The sequence below is a fragment of the Sipha flava genome, unplaced genomic scaffold (assembly GCF_003268045.1).
Source record: "Sipha flava isolate LNK unplaced genomic scaffold, YSA_version1 80_pilon_pilon, whole genome shotgun sequence".
Taxonomy (NCBI): domain Eukaryota; kingdom Metazoa; phylum Arthropoda; class Insecta; order Hemiptera; family Aphididae; genus Sipha; species Sipha flava.
Window position 1 is genome coordinate 1,360,885 of NW_020273622.1, and position 23,204 is coordinate 1,384,088.

At 29.0% G+C, this 23,204-nt stretch overlaps 1 protein-coding gene across 2 annotated transcripts in view; it reads right to left on the reverse strand.

Annotated features, from left to right (window-relative positions):
- LOC112693017 (brain-specific angiogenesis inhibitor 1-associated protein 2) overlaps positions 1–23,204 on the reverse strand; it is a 97,266-nt gene that overhangs the window by 23,644 nt on the left and 50,418 nt on the right. For both annotated transcript variants that reach the window (XM_025567886.1, XM_025567885.1), the window contains exon 3: positions 21,861–21,953. In XM_025567886.1, the coding sequence (XP_025423671.1) occupies positions 21,861–21,953 (93 nt within the window). The remainder of the gene's footprint in view (positions 1–21,860; positions 21,954–23,204) is intronic.

The window sequence follows — 23,204 nt, forward strand, 5'->3', positions numbered from 1 at the left end:
TACATTTTAATTAATAAATAAAATAACCTAAATTAGTTATTATTTATTAAGCATTTAAACTCTTTTTATATAAGATTTAATTATTATCATAAATATTTCGAAATAATAATTAATAACAAAAAGACTCTCATTTTTTTAGGATATTTTCTGAAAATATGAATTTTATATAATAATTCCAAAAGTGTTTCTAATTATATCAAATATAATCTCAGTAAAAAAATTATATGTATAATTTCCAGTAGTTTAATATCGTAAAAATAAAACATCACAGAGTACTTAAATTTGTTAATTATTTAAGTAATGTGTAAGAAAAAGATAACTGAGTAGAATTGCACGAAAGTGGTAAATTTTAAATGTAAAAAATAATATTATGATGAATTAGAGTTTCTAAATTAATTAAAGTTTATGATTATTTCGAACATTTTATACCGTGAGTTATTTTAGTTTTATTGATATCACATAAGTATATACATTAAATAACCATATAGCTGTAACATATGTAGTTTTTGTACATTCACTTTTAACCCTCAACTTCATAAAAAAAAAAAAAAACCCATTTGCGATGGAAATAAGAATTAGAAAAATAATCTAAGCCGTGAATAAGAACGACCTACATACGGTTTGAAGACATTCTTTCACCAGATTCTGCCAGTCACGTATTGAACTCTGACAATTACAACTGGTTCAGGCGAACGATACTTAAGTTATATTTTAGAACGAGTGTGTGTGTGTGTGTACTCCTAAGCACGATTTGATTCATTTGCATATTACATTGGCTGGGTTCAATATAAATTATTCTAAGTGTGAACGGCTATCGAAAACGTATTGCCGAAAACTGAAAACGATTTATCTGAAAACATTATGGTGTCATTTGGTACTGATTTGATCGTATATTTTATTTCAGGAATGAACGCCTGCCGCAGCCGCCGCGCACCATTGCAGCTGTTGTCGGCCGCGCGCAGAAATAATAATAATAATAATTCGTGTACATAGCATAATATATTATATTACAACGTGGAAAACTGATATTTCGTGTTGTTCACGCATACAATACACTGGAAATAAAACAATTGAATACGTCTAAAGCACCAGCGGATTTATCGCATTGTTTCTTGCAGAAAATCTTCTCCTTGGGCTGTGTATAACGTTGAAATGTTTACTCCGTCTCGGCACAATGTTGTACTGTGACAATGCTTGAGCACGAAGAAGACGATTAAAACGACGAAACGGAGGCAATGCAGTGAAACGAACAATTATTTTATAGCGAATAGGGAATACAAAGTCCAAATGATAACACGTGCGGCGTGTTATGCAGATACTTTTTACGTAACGTTGTCTCCGTGAAATAATTCGGTTGAACGGTCCCGCGACTTTTGGAACAAGGATTCTTGTAATATGCCACCATATTATATTAAAATGGAATCCAGAGAAAATTCGGAAAATAAAAAATATTAAAAAATTAAAATATTAAATACGATCTGGTAATCAAATTTTTTTTTGAACTGCGTGGGTATACACAACGACGTCAACGACGACAAACTATATATATACGATTATTTATTATTTATTTGCGTAGTTTAAAGCGGTGTATACAACTCTACAATTATAATTACATCCACGTCCGGTCGTTGGAATCTCAAGGTATTGTTGTTTTTAGGTTTCAATCATCAAACGTATACAATAATGCTTCGTTGTGATTTATTTTGGTATTTTATTCGATTCCGAACGAGGAAAAGTAAAGTAATAAGGAATAATATTACGAACGGGATACAACACAGTACGGATTCGAAAATCATCAAAAATCGGCAGAGCATGGTGGTAGTCTTATATTTTTATTTTAGTACCAATGGGGATAATAATAATAAAAATAATAAAAATATTGTAAACAATCGCCAATAAAAAAATAGTAATTTTAAATTTTGAAATAACGATACTATCTATAATATACGACTTGTTGCAAAGTTACACGCAGATATTACTAAGTACAAAGTGGCAAAACGTTAAAAATCAAAAATGACATAAAACACAAAAATATAATCTATGACTGAAAATGTAATAACGATAACGTTTGTGGGGCTGCAGCTATTTTTTATTTTGGTAAGTAAATATTTCGTGATGCCAACCATAAAGCCGCATTAATCAAACGCGATTAGTTTTCTATAATTCTGTGGCGCGCATTTATTTTGTACGGGTTCTACGTGTCGCAGATACTTTAATAAAGAAATTCGTATTGTATTATCCTGGAGCATAACCATTGTGATTAAAAAAAAAAATTTCATGTATATCGAATCAAAAACAGTGATGTTATGATTGAATGTACGTAAAAAGAAAGAAAAAAATACGTAAAAACAATAATGTAGAATTGAGAATCACATGGTTTTATTTCTGATTTAGGTTAAAAAATATAGTTCGTGTATGCATGTATTTTAGTTGTAAAAAATAGTAAACTTTTAACTTGATAATCATTAAAGTATAAACGTTGTGTTGTTCCAGGCCCCCTAAACGTAACGACCATGATGTGACTGCACCCTCTGATTCTTCTCAATCACGTCATTGTTCTTCGTATGCGTACTTGCGTACAAGCAATAAGCTTTGGGTAGGTACCAGGTTAGTACCACGGTGGAAACGAATACAAAACCAAAAAGAATTGACAAACTTTCATCATTTAGTACGGTATATACTTACGCGTAACATTCTTTCCCCCCACCCCTTACCCGTTCCCAGGAAAATTACGTGTTTCCGATGTCAAAAGAACCGCGGTCCGGCGAGTCCGACGTTCGGGTGCTAAAAACAACGCACCACAAGTCCGTGTAATAATCAACAGTAATTTACCACCGCTCTGGCTGCAGTTGTCCCGATGCCAAGCAATAAACTCTACCGCGACCGCCACCGCCGGTCGTGTCCAAACTTTTGGCCATTAGAAAAGACCGTTAAAAAACATAACGTGTTGTCCGTTAAACCACTAACCGTGTGTATAGCGTAATGCGGTGTAATGTGTACGGTGCACCATACTCTTCTTACCTCACTCTCTACTATCACTCACTCTCTCTCACTCTCACTCTCTCACTCTCTCTCTCTCTCTCTCTCTCTCTCTCTCTCTCTCTCTCTCTCTCAAACGCCTCTGTTCTTGACGGCGCCGGACGCGATACGAACGCATTGTACCGAGCGAAAACAGCGATCTTTACTAATAATTTCCGTCCGTCGTTAATGCGCCGCGGACAAAGCTGAAAATACAGATAATTTTTCGGTGGGCAAATCGTTTTCGCGCCGTATACATTTCCGTGACTCACACTACTTTTATTCTGACCTCGATTCGTTCGTCGATGATCAAACGTAGCGATACCGTGAGATGATGGCGTGAAACAAAAGCTATTTGCGTCCAACGTACGTTCCAAAAACAATATTTCCAATCCGCCTATGCAAATGTATCTTGTTGAAAACACTCCGAGAGCGGAAGGAGAAACGTTTAAAGATGCATTAACGTAAAGTAATTATTTATTGAGATAGTGCGAACAATTTACAAGAAACATTATGTATATATATAATTCATAAACCTTGTGAAAGTAAAGCAAACGCTTTCGATTTCAAACTGAGCATGTTAATGGAATGATTTGGTCGGCGTACATTATTTATTATAAACGTCAAAATCCGTTGACACCGCGCAACACCCCGCGTAGTGACGCTTCCGACGTTCTGACGGACGACACGACGGCAACTGTAATAATGTAGTAACAGGCAATCGCAGAATTCCTGGACAGGATTATAAACTATTGTTTATTAAGGGCTAATGGTTCAACACACGCCTGCCGTAATGACATTTTCACATGATCTCCAGGGAGAGGCGAAAAATATTCCATTCGGAATCCTCTACCTACACACAAACACACACCTACACATACATTCAAACACACATGCTGTCCCGTATCACCCACGGGCAGGATACCATTTGCACGTACACTATATCGTACTGCTATATCGGTCTTTATGTATACCTATACGCGAGACGATGTGCAGCACAGCTCTGGCGGTTTTAATTAAATTCGTTTTGTCGTACCCCCAAAAGTCCTGCCAACGATATGTGACACAGCAAGCACGATTCGGATAACTATCATACTACCCATTTGCGATCGGGATTTTGTGGACGAAAACCACTATCGACTGCCATTCGCAAATAAGTAGTGTTCTGCGACGTTTAAAAGCCATTAGTCAAACCACTCGAGCAAACAACTCATAGGCGACACAGGATAAGTGTGCAAAAATATTGTGTATACGCGAATATCTTGGAATAACGTTCGCTCCTTCGTGGATTCGACATTTCTTCTGTGAAAGCGCGTTTTGTTTTCATTTTCCGAAAATAACAATAATGCGTTTCTCAGACCGGAGTACGACAAGTCATCTCTCCGTTTTCGCGTTTACTTTTCCAATTGAAAGGGTTTTCTCGAAACCTTTCACCGAAAAAATAACTCGAGTCGCGTAACGTCAGCCGTACAAGCGTCATCGACTTAAAAATAATCACTATCGATATCATATATAGTGCATGTATATACCATCTGATAAAAACGTTCTATAAACGTTAGACCACGCGCACTGGATATAGCGCTGTTGTATAGAATATAATGATGGTAATAATAATAATAACAATCGCCAAACATAGCAGTTTGACCCGATGTGACGCTCTTATCGTTGAAAACTGTCTCGACGGTCATTCCTCGTCTCGCTAAATATACTTGTACGCATATACGTCAATCGAATGCGCAATAGAGAAGTCAGGGCCAAGACGGCGCCATCAGCTTTAAGATTCGCGCACCGCCGTGACGCTCAAGGCCGGATTAAAAGGGGGTCTATCCGGGGTGGTAGCCCCGGGACCCTCTCGAGTACCCCAGTGAAAGGGACCCAAACAATTTTAAGCCGATACACATTTTTTATCATATTAATAGTTTTATAGACATAAATTGTACATACATATTAATTTTATAATTTTATAATGCAATTGACGATTTGTGAAATAGTTAAAAAAAATGTATCGTTCAGCGAGCGTAGCGAGCAGCTTCGTAAAGCATGTTTTGTCAAAAGAGCTCATTTAAAATGTCAGCCACGGGGCCCAATAGGTGCTTAATCCGGCCTTGGATATGCTATAGGGGCCTATAACCGACGTTGGTAAACGAACCAAACTGTTAACGTCGTTATGTATTCCGTGTCGCGTGCACTGTGTCCGCGGGCTGTGATGAAGCCGCGAAAGGTATTCCACGACGGTGTGGACACGGTGTCTCGCGCGACGCGTACCGTCAATGTCGTGCGTTTAAACCGCTTCGGAGTCGAACACGTCGTGCGCGCACGCAACGAACAATGTAAAGCGCGTTCGGGTACAGGTCATTGCGTTCGCGGTGATTGACGCCTCGGCGCGCGATCAATTTACGGCGTGCACTATTCGCCTACGACGGCTTGGGAGTGCGCGCATTAACGACGGTAGTATATCAACGGGTCGGCGAGCATTTCCGAACGACCGGCGAGGAGATTTCCCAAGAGGGAACGTTTGAATAATCCACGTACATCTGCTCCGGCCTCCGGTGGTCTTTGATACGCGCGCGCGTGCAACCCTTTAATCACCGCGAGACCGTCGACCGTCCTTGTTGATCCGCGGAGCCGGGCTTCGTTACACGGTTTGTTAGTCGGTGCTGTTCGAAAGACGGTGATTCCGTCGTAGTCAGCGGGGAAGCTGCAGGGATCGTAGTACGATGTGCAGGACGAGTGAGAGCGATACACAGCGGAGGATTGAAATTTATTGGGATGCGAGTTTTCGTGTTTATTTTGCTTCGACCCGATTACGTACACCGTGCGCAGTATACAATATACTCTACAGATCGCGTGAGTTGCCGAGGAATAACAAATCCCGTATACAAAGCAATAATATGCCAGGCGCTCGGGACGATACGGTATCTCGTGACTGCACACGCTTCGAGTTATTGCTTCTGGGTCCACTCTTCACGGTCTTCTATCCGATTTCGCGTGATGAAGACAAAACATCGTGGTTGTGCGAACAATATTTGACCGCCCGAAACCCCAAACACCAGTCGACGTAAACGAATCTTATATCCGTAGCTTCGTTCGTATTCCAATCGCTAATCTTTAAATCAAATATTATTTAAGTCAAATCAATATTTGACGAAATATCCTAAAATATTCCATGTCGATGTTAAACTGACTTTTTTCATATGAATATTATCCGAAAAAATGCTCTGCCATAACGGTCGTCCTACAACAGTATCCTCGTTTGTAATGTCATTTTTAATCAGCCGATTAGTTTCCGTTATACTCGCACTGCTCCACTGCGAATTCAATAAAAATGTCAATTTCTTCTTCGAACTCGGAAAAAAGACTCCGGGTAATGGTGTTTTAATGTTATAGGGTATTTCTCCTGCTCCTTCTCCTCCTTTTCCGTATCACGCACACTCGGACGCACGCGCACACTAATCGGTCGAATGTATCGATACGTACACGTTAACATTATATGATATATAAATTAACCGGATAAGGTATAAATTATAATGTGCACATAAAGATATAAATAAAATGTGCGATCGGAAGAAAACAAACTTCTATCGACTTTGAACTTGTTTGTATTTTAAAGGAAAAAAAATATTCTGTGCCTCGAACATTCGACAACGAGAGAAACGGCTTTTTATGCTAAAGTAATATCGGCTGTCGTTTACAGAGCGAATTCGGAACTACATAAATTTTCTACACGCAAAAAAAGTTGATTCAAGTTTTTCCATAGTCTGTAAGTCTTATTTTGCATTAATAACATTATACATATTATATACGACATCATGCATAGATGAAAAACAAGTTTTTGCATGATTCACTCGTTTTCTATATTATTTTACTTTAACCAAAATAATATAAAGCACTCAGGAAATATTGACTGTTTACAAACGGTGGATAATACAAATTAATTTTAAACGAAAATAATGAACAGACTCACATGCAAATATTCAACGAATTCGTTTAAGAAAATATTCTATACTTCTATACGAATAAACGAATGATTTCAACTGATATATACGAATATTTGTGAGTGCGTGTGTGTGTATGTTTATTATTTTACATTTTTATATACAATATTTATTCACTATTCAAGCATTTATAATTTATAATTTTTTAGTTATATTCATTCCGTGAAAAATTGTCTTTATTAAAATAATAGTAAAACTATTTAAACTCTTTTTATTTATCCATTTTATTAAGTGTATACGTTAATAAATAAATATATTTACATAATTGATCCTAGTTTAATTATATGTAATGCACATGAATGTTTTAATAAAATATAACTTATTGATATTTTATCGATTCAAGTATTGAAATTTATAATTAAAGTAGTATTACATATTGGTTGTTATGGTTTCAAGCATTAATCCTTTAATTATATTTGATTATATGTTCATTATTATTTTGTTCTAAATAATATTCACTGACAAACTTATCAGTCGTTCGTGCAAGGCTTTCCATGATTAACCAAACTTATTTCCATAATAACACGTTGAAGTAGAAGAAAGTGACAATTAAAACTTTCCGAAGCTTTATTCCAGTCAAACCAAACCAGAGATTTTATTTTGAAGTTTTAGTTCATATATAATACCTATACAAGCTTTTATATCCACTGATTGCGAACCGTAGCTACTTATTTAAATGTTTTTTAACCGTAATCAAAATGCAAATTTCTTTGGGGTGCCGCATCGTTGATTGTTTTCTCCCAAGCCTGCCACTACAGGAAACACTGATAATTCCATTATACACTAGATGTCTGCCCGTGAGATCCTTGTCAACTACAGTAGGTTTTTATTTTAACATTCAATGTACTTTGCTTTCGTAACTAAGTATGAACCACAAATCCGATACCTTTTAGGTGGAAAAAAGGTCGACGAGGGTCGAGTGGGCGATTCCATAAACGTTGTGTTTACTCCACTTGAGAGTCCTTTTTAAAAACTAAAAAACACAATAGCATCGTTTTCTCCCTTCGTCATTGCCTAGCACTCAAAAGCATAAAAGCAAATAAATTGTTACCCGACAGTTTGTGAATTTTAAACCTACTAAATGAAAGTAAGCACTTCAGAAAATAAAAATGCTCCTAAGTACGAAATCTAGTACTCATAAGCACCATCTTTTTTTTTTTTTTTGCTATAAAGTTATATTTAATTTAATATTTATATATATATATATATATATGTACCAACTTTGTAAACATAGAACAAGTAAATTAAGCAAACTATGCATTTGTTTTTACTTTTATTTTATTACTTTTAGCATCTTGTCCGTTTAAGCTTAAATTATTTATGTAATCTACATTTCCCGTCTTACATAATTGTAAATATTTTTCAGTAATATTCACAAACTATAAAAATATAGTATATTATAATACTAAATTATAAATTAAAAATAGTATATTGTTAGTATTAATTTTTCTTTCTGGAATTAAAGTATCAATATTTGATTTTATTTAGGTTTAATTAGAAGTGTTCATTATATAAATGTATTGAAAACTGTATAATATACATCCCTATATTATCCAAATTTCATTCATTTTGATATTAGTTGCTTTCCAGTTATTATACTCATATTCATCGTATTAAATGATAATTTATCATTAGATGTTGATGCGCGATCCATTCCACAAGTCTAAAGCGGTTATTTCTTATTTTCAATTACACAAAGTTCGGTCAGCTTTTACTATTTTTCAGTAGTTAGCTTTTATTGTTTTTAAGGTTTATCATTTGCACACTGAAAACTCCTATTTCAATTATTGTTTTCGTAGTGCTGTGAAAATGTAAATGAATATTTATGGTGTTATTGGAACACTAAAAGAAATGTGAAAGTATAATAAATTAACACTCTACTACATTTATTAACCGCACTTTAGTAAAACAAAATACATTTCCACTCGACTTTTACCCTAATATGAAACGATTCATCCTCACTGTAGGTCCCTACATCATACTATCCAGAATAAAAGTTTCTTTTTTTACACCCTTATTAAATAAACTGTCATGAATGCTTAAATCAAACTACCAATTTTAATGAAACAAATTTAAATATTAAAATTAAACATTGTTTAAATTTCAATTAAACCTTTACATTAAATTAAAACTATACCATAGATCTATACAAAAAGTATTATAAATTATAGTGATGATTTTTTTTTTTTTTTATAATTCAAGTTTTGTACACTTATTATAAATTATAGATAAATTATCATTAAATTGTTAAATTGTTTTATGCTAAATTTAAAAGGTTAGGTTCAAATGTTCAAAGTTTAAATTATAAAAGTAAATATTAAATAAAATATAATTAAATTATATAAATTAAAATACTTAACTGTAAAATTTTTATCACTTATTAAGCTCTAAATAATGTTAATAAAGAATATATTGAACCAGTCTTCAGATTTTATACGTCATAAAAATTATTACAATATTATATAAAGGTGCTTAATTTATAACTCATACGTATTGTTATATTATATTATCTCGGTTGATTTTTGAAAGTAAAATTACTCAGTACCTATTATTTTTTTCCTTGGATATTTCTATGCTAACTAAATGAAAATCATTGGTGAGCATTATTTAAAACATTTAAAAGTATTTTTTCTTAAACTCATAAGTCATCCATTAAGACATATTACTAAAATAACGGTTTTTAGAACTACAGGCTTCAAAAGTTCAACCCGTTACGTAATATAGTTCCCCTTTACATTGTTTCATTCTTGGGTTTCTTTCTTCAATGATATGCTTAACATGCGAAAAACTTTAATGGTGATATTATACAAAGGAGACGTGACCTACATGACAATCATTTGCTAATAGTTTTTGTTTTCTTCACATATTATACACTTTTTATACTTTAAATGCCATATATATCGTTTACGTGTATGCAAAAATACAAAGGATCGAATAAAATTTTGGATCAATATTTCCCAAGAATCGACAATGATTGACATAGTCACTAATATTTGCAATTATTACTCAACAATGACTTTTGTAGAAAAAATTATTATTATATTTTTAGAGAGACTTTAATAGACAATCCCCTTAAAATATGTCTATTCTCACTCTTATGAACCAACAAATTGAAGACTATTCTTGTTTCTATTTATTTATACATTTTAAGTCCCCGATAGTTCTCCACATGTGATTAATATCTACTCATGCGTTTACTATACCAGTATTTGCACCATAAGTTTCAAAAAAATTATAGTTATTATGGGTCAGTACATTAATCTCCTTTTTCGAATAATATAATTTCTAGGTTACAGATTCATATAAAGTAGTGACAAAACAAAAGATATTATAAAAAAAAAAATAATAATAATAATAACAATCATAATTTTGATGATTAATATCACATTGTTATTCTTATCACTTATTTTATAAGTGACAAAACATAAAAATACAAATTATAATCACTTAGTAATCATAATTCTTATGGTTTTATGGACATTAAATATAGAACGAATACGTAATTTAAGAAAATGTTCACAATTATTTTAATTGGCTGCAACAACGAAAATTTTAATAAAATGCAGTCTGTTTAAAGTATTATAGACACTAACCGTAAAACATTTCAAAAAAATAATTTTTAAAAACCATCGGTTGGTATTTATAAAATTAAAATATATCTTACATGATTAAAATTACTACTTTAAGTACAATAATAAAAATCTCAATGAAACGTAATATAAACTAATTAATATTAACTAAAGATTAACATGGATTATTTTTATTCAAATAAAAAAAAAATATTTTTTGAGAAGGTACTTTTATAGTAATTTAAATTATTAATTAATTAATAAATTGAAATAATGAAAATACACTTAAATTTGTTTAATTAATTTAAAAGTTGTTAGAAAAAGAAAAAAATATTTATAAGTTTATGTTCAACTTAATTTTTTAAAACAATTATTCATTTTTTAGAATATCATTACACATTTAAAATAATTATTACTTTAGTATTAAATTGTATACGTGTTATTTTGATAATTAAAAGTAAAAAAAAAACTATGATAACCAAATATATTGTCACGTATTACATCATTCTATAATATTTACAGTTAGAAAGTTAACGGATACTTTTATTATAATCTATGAAAATATAAATATTTCCAACTAGTTACTCCATTCTATGATAATGAGATAAATACTAAGAAGTTAGAGAATAATATATTATGTAAATGTGACATATTTATTGCTGAAAAGTTTTTAAACTATGTCACATAATATTTTTAATACTTTTACCAAAACATATGCAATTAGGTATACCTAACTCTAACTTATTTAAAAATAAATTCGTCGTTATAAACATTATACCACATGAAATTTCTGCATTACTTCGCAACGAGTTACATTATGATTAAGAATAAAATTATACTTAATTCACCGTCATTTTTTCTTCTCTTTTAATTTTAAATGTATTTTAATAACCAATGAGATTCAGCGTATCGACTCGAACAGTATAAATTGGATTAATCGCTCGAATGCTTATAAATACGTAAGAACATGTTTCTCTTTAGCACAGGGCTTCTTTTATAGCGTACCAAGTAATTTGTATCAGTTTTAAAATAGGTCGACTTTAAAGCCTTGGTTATTTTTTAACTCAATTTTACTTCGTATCACTATAAAATTTATTTTCTTTTATTAAAGAAGACAACTTTTAGTAAAACATTCAATAAAAAATAGTGAATGATTCTTAGATGTGATTATAGTATTAAATAAATAATACTTTTTTAGGAAATTAAAATATAATAGGCTTATAACATGCTAGAAAAATTATGTTTATACGTGTACTTAAGGTATTTTGTACAACAATACTTTGTTAAAGTTTTAGGGACTAATGTTTTACAGGTAAATCCGAATACAAATATTAATATAAACATTATTAAAATAAATAAGTTTACATTACAGCTCGAAATATCAACTAAATACAACATCTAATAATATTTAAGTTATATTTCTATTAATTAATTATAAGCTTGCACATATATACTTTAACGCCTATTAACTAAGCTCAAATATCGTAAGTCGATGTAAAAAAAAAGAAAATAATACAAACAAATATAAACTATATTGCAAATATTTTATACACCGGTATTTTATATACATTATATCAGAAGTACGTAGTTTTTTAAATATTTTATGCAAATAAATGTAAAATTAACTCGTATAGTAAACAAATGGTTTATTATAATTTTTTCCATAAATTAAAATCTAGATAAAAATGAATGTATCGTCCGTAAAATAATAAACAAAATCGTTTTCGAAACCAAACACGATTAGAAATCAACATCGAAATGTTGGATACTATAATATATAATTATAAATAGTTCTATGAAAAAGGTATATAAAAAAAATCCAATAAAATTTAAACAAAGTCCATTGTTGTTATTAAACTCTTTGCTCGCTCATTTCGTTTTTACATTGCACAATAATTTCACGTTAAAAAAGACTAAATTACTACAAGGGGATATTGAACTATGCGTCACTGCATCGTTAGAGGAATTATTGTTAAATAGATAATGTTTTTATCAAAAATGTTTTTATTACGGTTTTGAGCTTTTGCAAGAATGTTTGCCATTATTTTATAACCACAATTCATTAAATATCAATTGTCCATCCTGACCACCATTGCTAGCGTTTTTATAAACCAACATTACAATACAAATAAACTAAAGTTAAATTATCTTCAGATCGACCATCAGTTTGGTCTGTTGTTCAAAAAAATATTTTTTGATTGCGGTCCCGACCGTTCTATTTGATGACTGAAAACCCGAATTTATAGTGAAAACCGATATTTTCTTATTTGTATGACTATTATCGTCATTCCACGATTTTTATCTCAATATCGAAAACAAGTTGCTGTTTAACGTTCATATAAATTTTCTAATTTCCTATCAAATAATTTTTGTTTGTCATCAACAATCAACAATTATTGCTATACACAACATTAGTCACCGCTCTATATAACAACAATATCTAAGATGTCATTTTATAGTCGAGTTTAATCAGCTACAAACTGATAAAGAATTTGAAATCATATTTTTGTAGTTTGACCGCAAAATCTGCGATTTTTGCCGTTACATTCACGTATTCGTAAAAGGCAGAAAAATACAACTTCCCTTGACCACATTTTATATTTTCTAATATTAATCGGGATTTTTCACTGTTCGATGATAATCGTCGTTTTTTTCCATTTTCTCTTCTTTTACAAAAATTTAATATCTACTGAACAATCAAAACAAATGATAACCGTTAGCTCTCAAGAATGTATATCTAGATACAAAATCAACTTATTGAGAAGTATATTGACTTTGAATATAGATAAAATGAAAAAAATCAAACGACTAGAAAGAACTGAACATAAATGTTTTTTCTCGGAGCTCAAAAAAATTTAATTAGATAAAAATATTTACTTTTTTCCATATTAAATTTGAAAACTAAATATACATAACATATTATAGTTGTTCAAATTTAAACATGAAAATAATTTGGAAACTATATATTGCATCATCATGTTTTTAAATATTTTTCTTATATAATTACTAAATATATATTATTCCACCAAACTAATGTTACAAAATTATAATTATAAATAAATATAGTTTTGTGCTGAAGTTAGACAAATATTGTATATTCGATTTAATAAAGTTTCCAACCTTGCATTTCTACGGATTCTACACTATTAGTAAAATATCCTTGTATATAGATACTTATTTGTTTAATTGTATCAAATGATGAGATAATATTATATAATCTAATATATACTCGAATACACATATCATCAAATGTTTACATATTTGAAAGTTGAAAACATTGGTTGGAGAGAGTTAGGTAAATTTATATTTACATACGTTTGATTTTCCACGACTCATCACTAGCTTTTCTTACGTTAAATTATCAAATTTACATTAGAAGATACATATTTCAAGTTAAAATATAAACAACAATTATTGATCATTACTACTTTAATTAAATAAAAGCAAATAATTACTGTTAGGAATATTTCGTAATTAATGCCGATAACGACACATATTTCAAATTAATGTCAATCACCGTTAACCTTGAAAATAAAATACACGTCTTAATCATCGTCAAAATGACTATCATCCATATTTACTTTTAGTCGTAATGATCACATTTAATAAATTAGTTGTTATTAATTTTTATTTTGTAGCCGACAAGATCAATATGTACAACCAACATCACTTTAAAGTATATTGATAATATTAAAAACGATATGATAATATGTGTTAAACATACTCGTAACGTCATATTATATTTAATACTTTGGATTTTATTTTATAATCACGCATAAAATATAATGATAATACGTTACATAATAGTGAAGACAAAAGTAATTTGTTCATCGTTATCTCGTTAAAATAAATAAAACAGGGTCCATGACTTTGCAACTTATGTACCGAAAGTTCATTGTATCAAAAGATGTACTTTTGAATTTTTACCAAGTGTTTTTTCACCGCCTTTTATATAATTCAAAAGTTCTTCGTTGCAATTAAAACAGCCGACAGAAGTTCTTTGAATTAAAATAAATGGCAAACAAGTTCAATTGCGCAGTTTGGACTGCGTATCTAACCTTTGGCCACGCTAACTTAGCCAGGCGATGCAGTGGTGTCACAAAAACTCTACACCCAAAATGTGTTTTCTCATCGTCTATCCTCTCGTCTATTATACCCAGAGACTCTTTGTGGATTTACGACCTTTTTAGCCCATATTACTATACAGCAACGTATATTTCACGACAATAAGGTAAAAACCGTCCCGACATTTTTTTCCCATCTTCTGCTCCACTCTCCGTCTTGCACGCACATTGTCAACGGCAGATGTCACACCCGTTCTGCTTTATGGGCATGGGGATTTGCAATTTAATCTTCTCACGTCTTCTTCATGGCCATCTTCATCCTAGGGTCTGAGCATCCTCTCCCCCAAACAACCGTGAAATTGTGACGGAGTGAGGATTTAACTTTTTCTGATCATATCTGTCAGGATGGGTGATAATAAAGGAGGAGTTTTTCTCATACTTTCCGCCAACCTACTCACCCTCAGCGGCTACTTGGTATCGGTTTTTTTTCAGCCGGGCGTGAAAATGGAATAATAATAACACTTTCCTGGAGAAAGTTCCCCGCCAATAAGACGTGTACAATAAGCTCTATTGCATCAAATTTTTTTCAAGTCTACCCCGAGGACAAACCAGATAATAATATCATATTTTAAAAACCGCAAGTACTTTTGAATATCTAATATGGTTTGCGGCATTTTTAACGCAATTTATATTAAGTACCTACATGTGGACGATAAGAAAAAACCTAATTATTATGTTGCTATATTAAATTATCTTGATAACGGATTTTAAGGAAATACGCAATTTCTGAAAAACAATACGGTTTTCAGAAAACCATATAATTGAATTTCAGTTTACTTGAACATATAAAAATAATATTGGTGGATTATTATATATTATTGATTTACTTAATTATTTCCTTTAAATGCAATACAATATTTCTAGGACGATATAATAACAACAAAATATTAAAATTATTTTATTATGATCAGTAAAATATTATCATTAAATATTGATAACTCTAAATCAAGGATAAATAAAATATTCTTGAAACTTTTTATTCGTCATATTAATTTTTATTAAAAATCATGAAATTTAATAATTAATAGTAATTAAATACTTAATTCTAAAAATGTTATAGTTCTGGGACATTTGATAAGATTAATACACACTTACACATATAGTATATTAAATTTAAAAAATAATACATTCTCATAAACTTAATACAATTTTTTTTCCATCTATTAATTACTCTGATTTAAATAAATAGTATATATAGTATGTATACTATATATAGTATAATAGTATCTATGTAATAGATTAAATATTGTGTGTATTTTTAATTGTATGAATTTATAAATATCCTTATAATAAATTAATATATATTAAACAATTTAAGAGCAGGCAGTAAATATTTTAATATACAATGAATAGAATATTAAGAATCATTTGTATGATTGAGGTACAATGATGCACAAAATACACAAATATTTGTAACAAAACAAAAAAAAACCTGTACCGCACAATTTTGAATACTAAAAAATAAAAATCAAGAAACATTGACATTATTTTACATAATATATAATTTTAATTATGAAAATAAATCTATTGATCTTCTCGAATAAATTTAAATATAAAACAAAAAATTGTAATCATAATGTTTTGTCACTTTTATCAACAATATTACTCTATAAAGTAAAGTAAATTCTTATAATTTTTTTGTTTTACCTTTAGAATATTCCAAATTAAAATTATGAAACTTTTAAACTATACAAACAATATTTCAAAAATCATACTAAGCAATTGATAGTATATTCAATATTTAATTAAGATTAAAAAATTTATTTTGAAAGCAACACATAGGTAGTTATTAAATGAATTAAAAAAATTCTATTTTCCATAAGTACATTGGTTAGGTAAGGTCTTCCACAATTTTATGACTTATGAATCGCTAGAAAAAAAAATCTATATAATTTCATACAATTATATCACTGCATATACAACCAAATTTATTATTTATTTATGAGAATAGAAAAATATTTGAAAAAAAGTCTGACTAAAGAAATCATTATTATTTATTGTACAACTATGAAAACATAGTGAAAACTCGGCAAGAGTGATCCATTGTAAATCAATCGGATGTATCGCGTGGTATATAGATAGGCATCAGAATAGAAAAGAACAGTCCACAGTTTTGAAACGCGAAAGTTAATGTTCGTAGAGCTTGGAGCCGAAAGTTTCCACATGGCATTTTCCCCGGAGGAATGAAAACACAACATGCAATCATTAAACGACAAAAGTAAACTTTTCTTTTTTCGTGCTACGATTTCCACGTCAATAGAGATGAAACTTCTATGTCTAGATTACGATTTTTCTATTTATTACCAATATATATATGTACGAAACAGTATACCATATTTTATAAAAAAAAAATTAATATATTTGTGGTCAAATAATGGTAGAATTGTTCATCTTGTTTCCAAGTTCATTATATTTTTTTTCAACGATCCATTATGCTATTAATGTTTATTGTATCACATATTAAGAAAAAAAAAACGCTTTACTAGTCGTTCGGTACAGACGTAGAGTTTCGTGTACGGATAATGGCGTTTTATTACCTTTGCTGCAGCATAACACAGCGACTCTATCACGAAGATAAAAATAATGCTCATATTTTACATGGCGTTTAATGTACTACATTGCTTTTAATATTATCTATTCTCATGGAAAACGACAACATCAGGCCGTCGTCATAAAATAGTAAATGACTTATTCAACCACTGTAACGTATGATAAGTGTACATATATTGTATAATATAGGTATATGAAAGTATTATCAATCAGATATTATTATTTAAACCTCCTTATCTTTTATTGTTCAAACACAAAAAAAAATAAAAAGCTAAAAAATATTATTTTTATTGTTATTCAACCAAAATAAATGCCTTAAATTGTAACGCGATCAAAAACATAATTTACTATAACATAATTTACTGAAATAAACAACCATATGAATATTTTCATAATTCCAATATTTGCAAATAATTAAAAACACTGTAAATATTTAAATTATAGAAATTGTTCACGGAAATCAAAACTACTTTAATTGTATTATTATACTTGTCATTACAATGCTTTAAATGTATTCTAATCACACATAAAAGATTACAAATGTAAAAGAACGACTATTCAGAACTTCTTCATTATAACTCTTCTTGGCGCAAACTACTGAACAATTTTTTAATATTAAGGTAAAACTTAACTTTTATCATTTGCAATTAGTAATTATACTAATTAATATTAATAAAAATAAACAATGACTTAATTACAAAACATGTTGAAATATTTAAACTTTATTGCATACCATAAATCTGAATTCTTATATTTCTGTATTTTTCATAGTCATCTTAATTACATTTTAATAAGAAATTTGCATCCAAAAAAAAAAAAAGTTTTCAAAGAATTTAACTAAATTATTTTAAGCTCATCATCATCTTATCAAAATAATGACTGCCAATTATTCCTTATTAATTAAATTTAAAAATTCATTGAATTAATCAAGGTTCATTACAATTAATATGAATTATTAATATCAATGTATCAAAATTATAATGTCTTACAATTACATTAAAAATATTATTATGGAGAATTGTAATAATATTTTTTACTTTCAAAGTAATCTGAATACATCTAAGCGACAAGAACCCTTAAAACTCTTTTGCGCATTTTTTTTTCCGGTTACAGCGTTATGTTAAAAAAAAAATCCAACCAACCGTATCCTTGTAATATATCAGATGACGTTTAACAGTTGATATCATTGATATCGTATTTCTATGCTGTATCTAAGGGCGGTAAAATCCGTTTACCCCTAACGCAAGGGAGGGATATATGTCAGAGTCATGACGAAACCTGAACTCAGAAATCCTTTAAGTAGCTGTAAGTCTTCGTTTACCATGGGTCAACTTCCTACTCTGCTCTTGTTAGCTACCGTATTTAATTTTGGAACGTTTGCGAGAAAACTGAGAAAAAACCAACTAACCCCCTGAAAACAAGCTTATCTTCAGTGTTTCAGGCTTTTATATGGCCTTTGACTCGAAATCACTGTTCCTTCATTATTTGAAAACACTGTTAGTATGATGGCGCCACAATAAATTTCAAGAGGTTAGGATGGAAGGGTTGGAGAGAACCTTTTATCGGTAGAACACCCCAACCAACACAATACATTTGACAGAATTATGGGTGTACGAGATTTTTTTTCAATTCACTCCCTCATATACGCCGATTTCAACAGGAAAACGACGTTTATCCACACTGGCACTAGTATATAACACTATTGAAAATTATAATAAATGTTTTAGTTAACAGTAATACTAAATCAAGTGAAAACATTTATTCTTCAAAGAATTAATTTATTGAACCAAATTTATTTTAAGGTATATTTAATACACTAGCCACGTATTTTTATTTCAAAACTCTACATTAATACATCGTATTTAATAAATAAGTTCATCGAATATGTATATAAATATATTCAATTGTAAGTTCTTCCGTTATTATTTCAAATTGATTGGGAAGAATTGTTTATACATTAAAAAATATTAAAAAAATACTTTATCTTTGATATTTTATTAATTAAGTGCGTATGATGAAATACTTTTTCTAATAAAAATAAAGGACCTTATTATTTTATATCAGAAGCATTATCTTCATAATCAAAAATATGATCACTCAATTATTTTATCGTACTGAGAAAATGTATTAAAATTTATTTCATTTATTTTATTATTTGATAGGTTGTACACAAAAAGATCCAAACTAAATTTTTATTTTACGTTCATGTACAGATCATAGATTTATAATCATCAGATATTTTTTAAAACTATTGAAGGGTGGAGTTTCACAACCCGTATTTGCTCTAAATAATTATAAATATGTAAGTCCATATATAATAGAATTTAACACGATATTATTGTACTGAAGTAGTGATTCTGCAATAACAACTTCCTTTATAGTGTGTTTCGCTGTCATGTAAACACTTCCTCAGACTAAGGTCGAGTGACTCAGTTCCATTCCATCTCGAAAATAATGTAATTATATGTATATCACTGTTTTAACCGTCATTCCATTTGAGTTTCATTGTATTCAGTCTCAATACCCATATACTCCATAAAATATTTAATTTTAAGTTTTTTTTTTATCATGATTTCGAAAATAAAATCGTTTTATATCTTAGTAAATTATAAATGAAATTTAAATACAATTGTTTCAAAATAATATAAAATAGTCTTCTAAAAGTATTATATTATCACAAGAATTAGGACAAATGCAATTTATAATTTTAAATGCTCAATGTAACTAACGTCAATAATAAAAATCAAATAGGTTTCGATAAAGTTATGTGAATTTTGTAGTAAAAAAAATGTTTTTATGTTTGACAAATTATGTATTCTATTATATTTTATAAAAATTAAACTAAAAATATTTATTTTATTACGAATACTAAATTATTAAATAAATAAATTATTAACTTACAACCATAGAATCAAAATAGGCCATTCTAAGAAAGAATGGTAATGTTAAACTAAATCGTTATTGGAAATATTTCAAAAATTATTTTATATAAGTCCCCATAAAATTGTAGTTGTAATTATGTCTATTGATGTAAAACGATATATCAATTTATAGTTTTTATATCTAATGAATGTAGAAATTATATTTTTGCATTTAAATACAATTTTTATTTTAAAAATAGTATAAAATATTTAAATAATGAATAATGGTCGATATTGATTGATAATATAAAAACGTCGACATCGATGACAAAATATTATAATGATTGCTCGTTATTTTCAAAACATCGCTTTACATTAGCATCAATAATACTTTTTGGCCAACGACTAAACCTATTATGTTCTTTATTGTGAATACTGTACAGGTCATAATTAATATATCTATAGGTAAAAAAAAGCCATTATACATTTTCATTTTAAATGGTGTGAGAAGTATATAAGTTTTAAATATTTCGTGTGGTATTAATGAAGAAAAGTTTTCAAGTGGCAACATTCTCGATAATGATTTATTGATGATTTATTTCCATCAACGTGTTAAAAATACTTAGTATTATTTTATGTTACAAAAAAGAAAAAAATTTAAAAATATAGCATATAGATATTTTGAAATACTATCGATAATTTTCATGGTATTATTTTTAATCAGGATATGCTTTTAAAAACATAATCACTTCATTAATAAAAAAATAACTCTTCTAGATTTATTTATTCTGTTAAAATATTAAATATTTATTTTACTGAATTATAAAAATATTATATTAATATTAGTTCCAAGAAAAAACCATAACTTTTTTTTACTATCATATTTGATGTTTTCAATTTTATTTCCTAAGTTTGCTATATTAATAATTTGATCAAATGACAATATATTTTTATTACTCCAAGTTCCAACTCGAATATTGTTGTAATAAATATCAAACAAGATCGGAACTACACGACAGAATTATAAACTGTTGTATGTATATATATATATATATATATATATATATATATATATATATATATATAGTTTATTATACGATTATTCACCTAGTAAATTTTATCAAAAGTTACTGACTGAACAATATGCTTGACAAAAATGTAATATATTAAATAATACATAAATAATACATTAAAAAAAAGAATATTCATATAAACTGTCTTATATGCAGTTCTTTTAATTTTCAATTTCATTAAAATATATTTTCATTTAAAATGTCATATACAACAAACGAAAATAACAACCAATATTTGAACAACGGTTGTCAGTGGCTGATTGTTAATTCGACACGGAGAAACAAGGATTAAGGGTAAAAAAATACGAGGCAAAAATGCAATATTTATCTCTTGTATTTGCATAGGTATTCGAGAGGAAAACGACAGGAATTAGTCGGACTGCCATTTTCTCGAAAAATCGATTTATTTACAGAGAACACATGAAAAGTATATAGAGAAAAAAAATATAATAATAAATCAATATATAATTTCCGTATATGAACGATTTTCCAATCTAAATAATTAGCAAAATGTAGTTAAAAATGCTATTTATTCAATATTAAAATTAAAATACATGTAATAATGTGACTATAAATGATGGATTGTAATTAGATGGTTTTCTCGTTCACAGACACGTTCAACCTCGTTATCGTTTTTACGGGGAGAGAATAATGTTTTATTATCACTTACCAATATCGGCTGATCCTCCCCAAGTGCCTTGCTGCGATTGCTTGGCCAATCTCATTATAGCGTCTGTATACTGTTTAGAAGCTGAAGCGGCAACTGTAAATTAAAGCAAAATAAAAATGCAAATTAGAAAAATGTTCAATTTACTTCCGGTTAATGGTTTTTATATTAAATTAAAAAAAGACTTGCACATAAAATGTTCACAAAATTTTATAAAATAATATTTACATTTGATGGTCAATAACGCAGGCATATACTAATAAATTACTATATTTTTATCTGAAATAGATATACTTGTCTTAAAATTGTAAGCGAATATACTAATGTTTTTCAAATATTTAATTAAATCATTACATTTCCCACATAAAATAAAACAAAATATTGACAAAAAATATCTATAAATAAATTATTTTAATATGTTACTAATTTTACAGAATTTTAAAATTTGTTCAAAAAAAATAAATAAATAACATCATAATATAACCACCATGAAAATAATGTTTCATTTAATTTAAATTATATGAATTTAACTTCTAACTTTTGTTTCGATATTTATTTCTCTAAATAATCACAATTCCGACTCAAATCTTATTCTCAACACTCAATTTTTCTCTATTATTCATTCCATCATTAATTTTATAAACTCTACTAGATTCCTAATTAAAATATTTGTTTAGATCATAATATATATATATATAAATATGTATAGTTGTATTGCTGTAACATGATAAATGCAAAATAAAAAAATTTAAATTTTTAACACTTTTATGATTCTCGGTAATCGTTCTTATTTTTGTATTGTCTCATGAATGAGAGACAAATATGACATATATTAGTTCGATGACTTCATATGTAAGTTAATAAAGGAAAACAAAAAAAAATATGTAACTGTCATTTCATCATGTGATTTATAATCGTATAATTAGTAAACAATAGTATATACTCTTAATAGTTGTTGTCTAATAAACGATTAATGATAATGTACCACACAACAATAATAATGGGACTCTTCTTAATCAGTTATGCTTATATAAGTAGCTTATCCATATCATTTTATATGTCATGAAAAGTACTAAACAGTATATATGATATCGGTAATAACGCACTTGACGGTTTCAATACTTGAATATAAGTGAAACGAAATCGGATTCGTGTATAATATTCGTATTTATCAAAAAATACACATCAATATTATAATCGTTTAAATAATATGAAATCTTTAACGCATGCGTACATCTACCTAAACAACATGAGAGTTAATCTGTCAATAGCGGAGAGAGGGTTTTATATTGGTGGTGAGAGAAATCGTATAATATCGTCGTTGAAGTTAAGACGTTCCAAAACAAT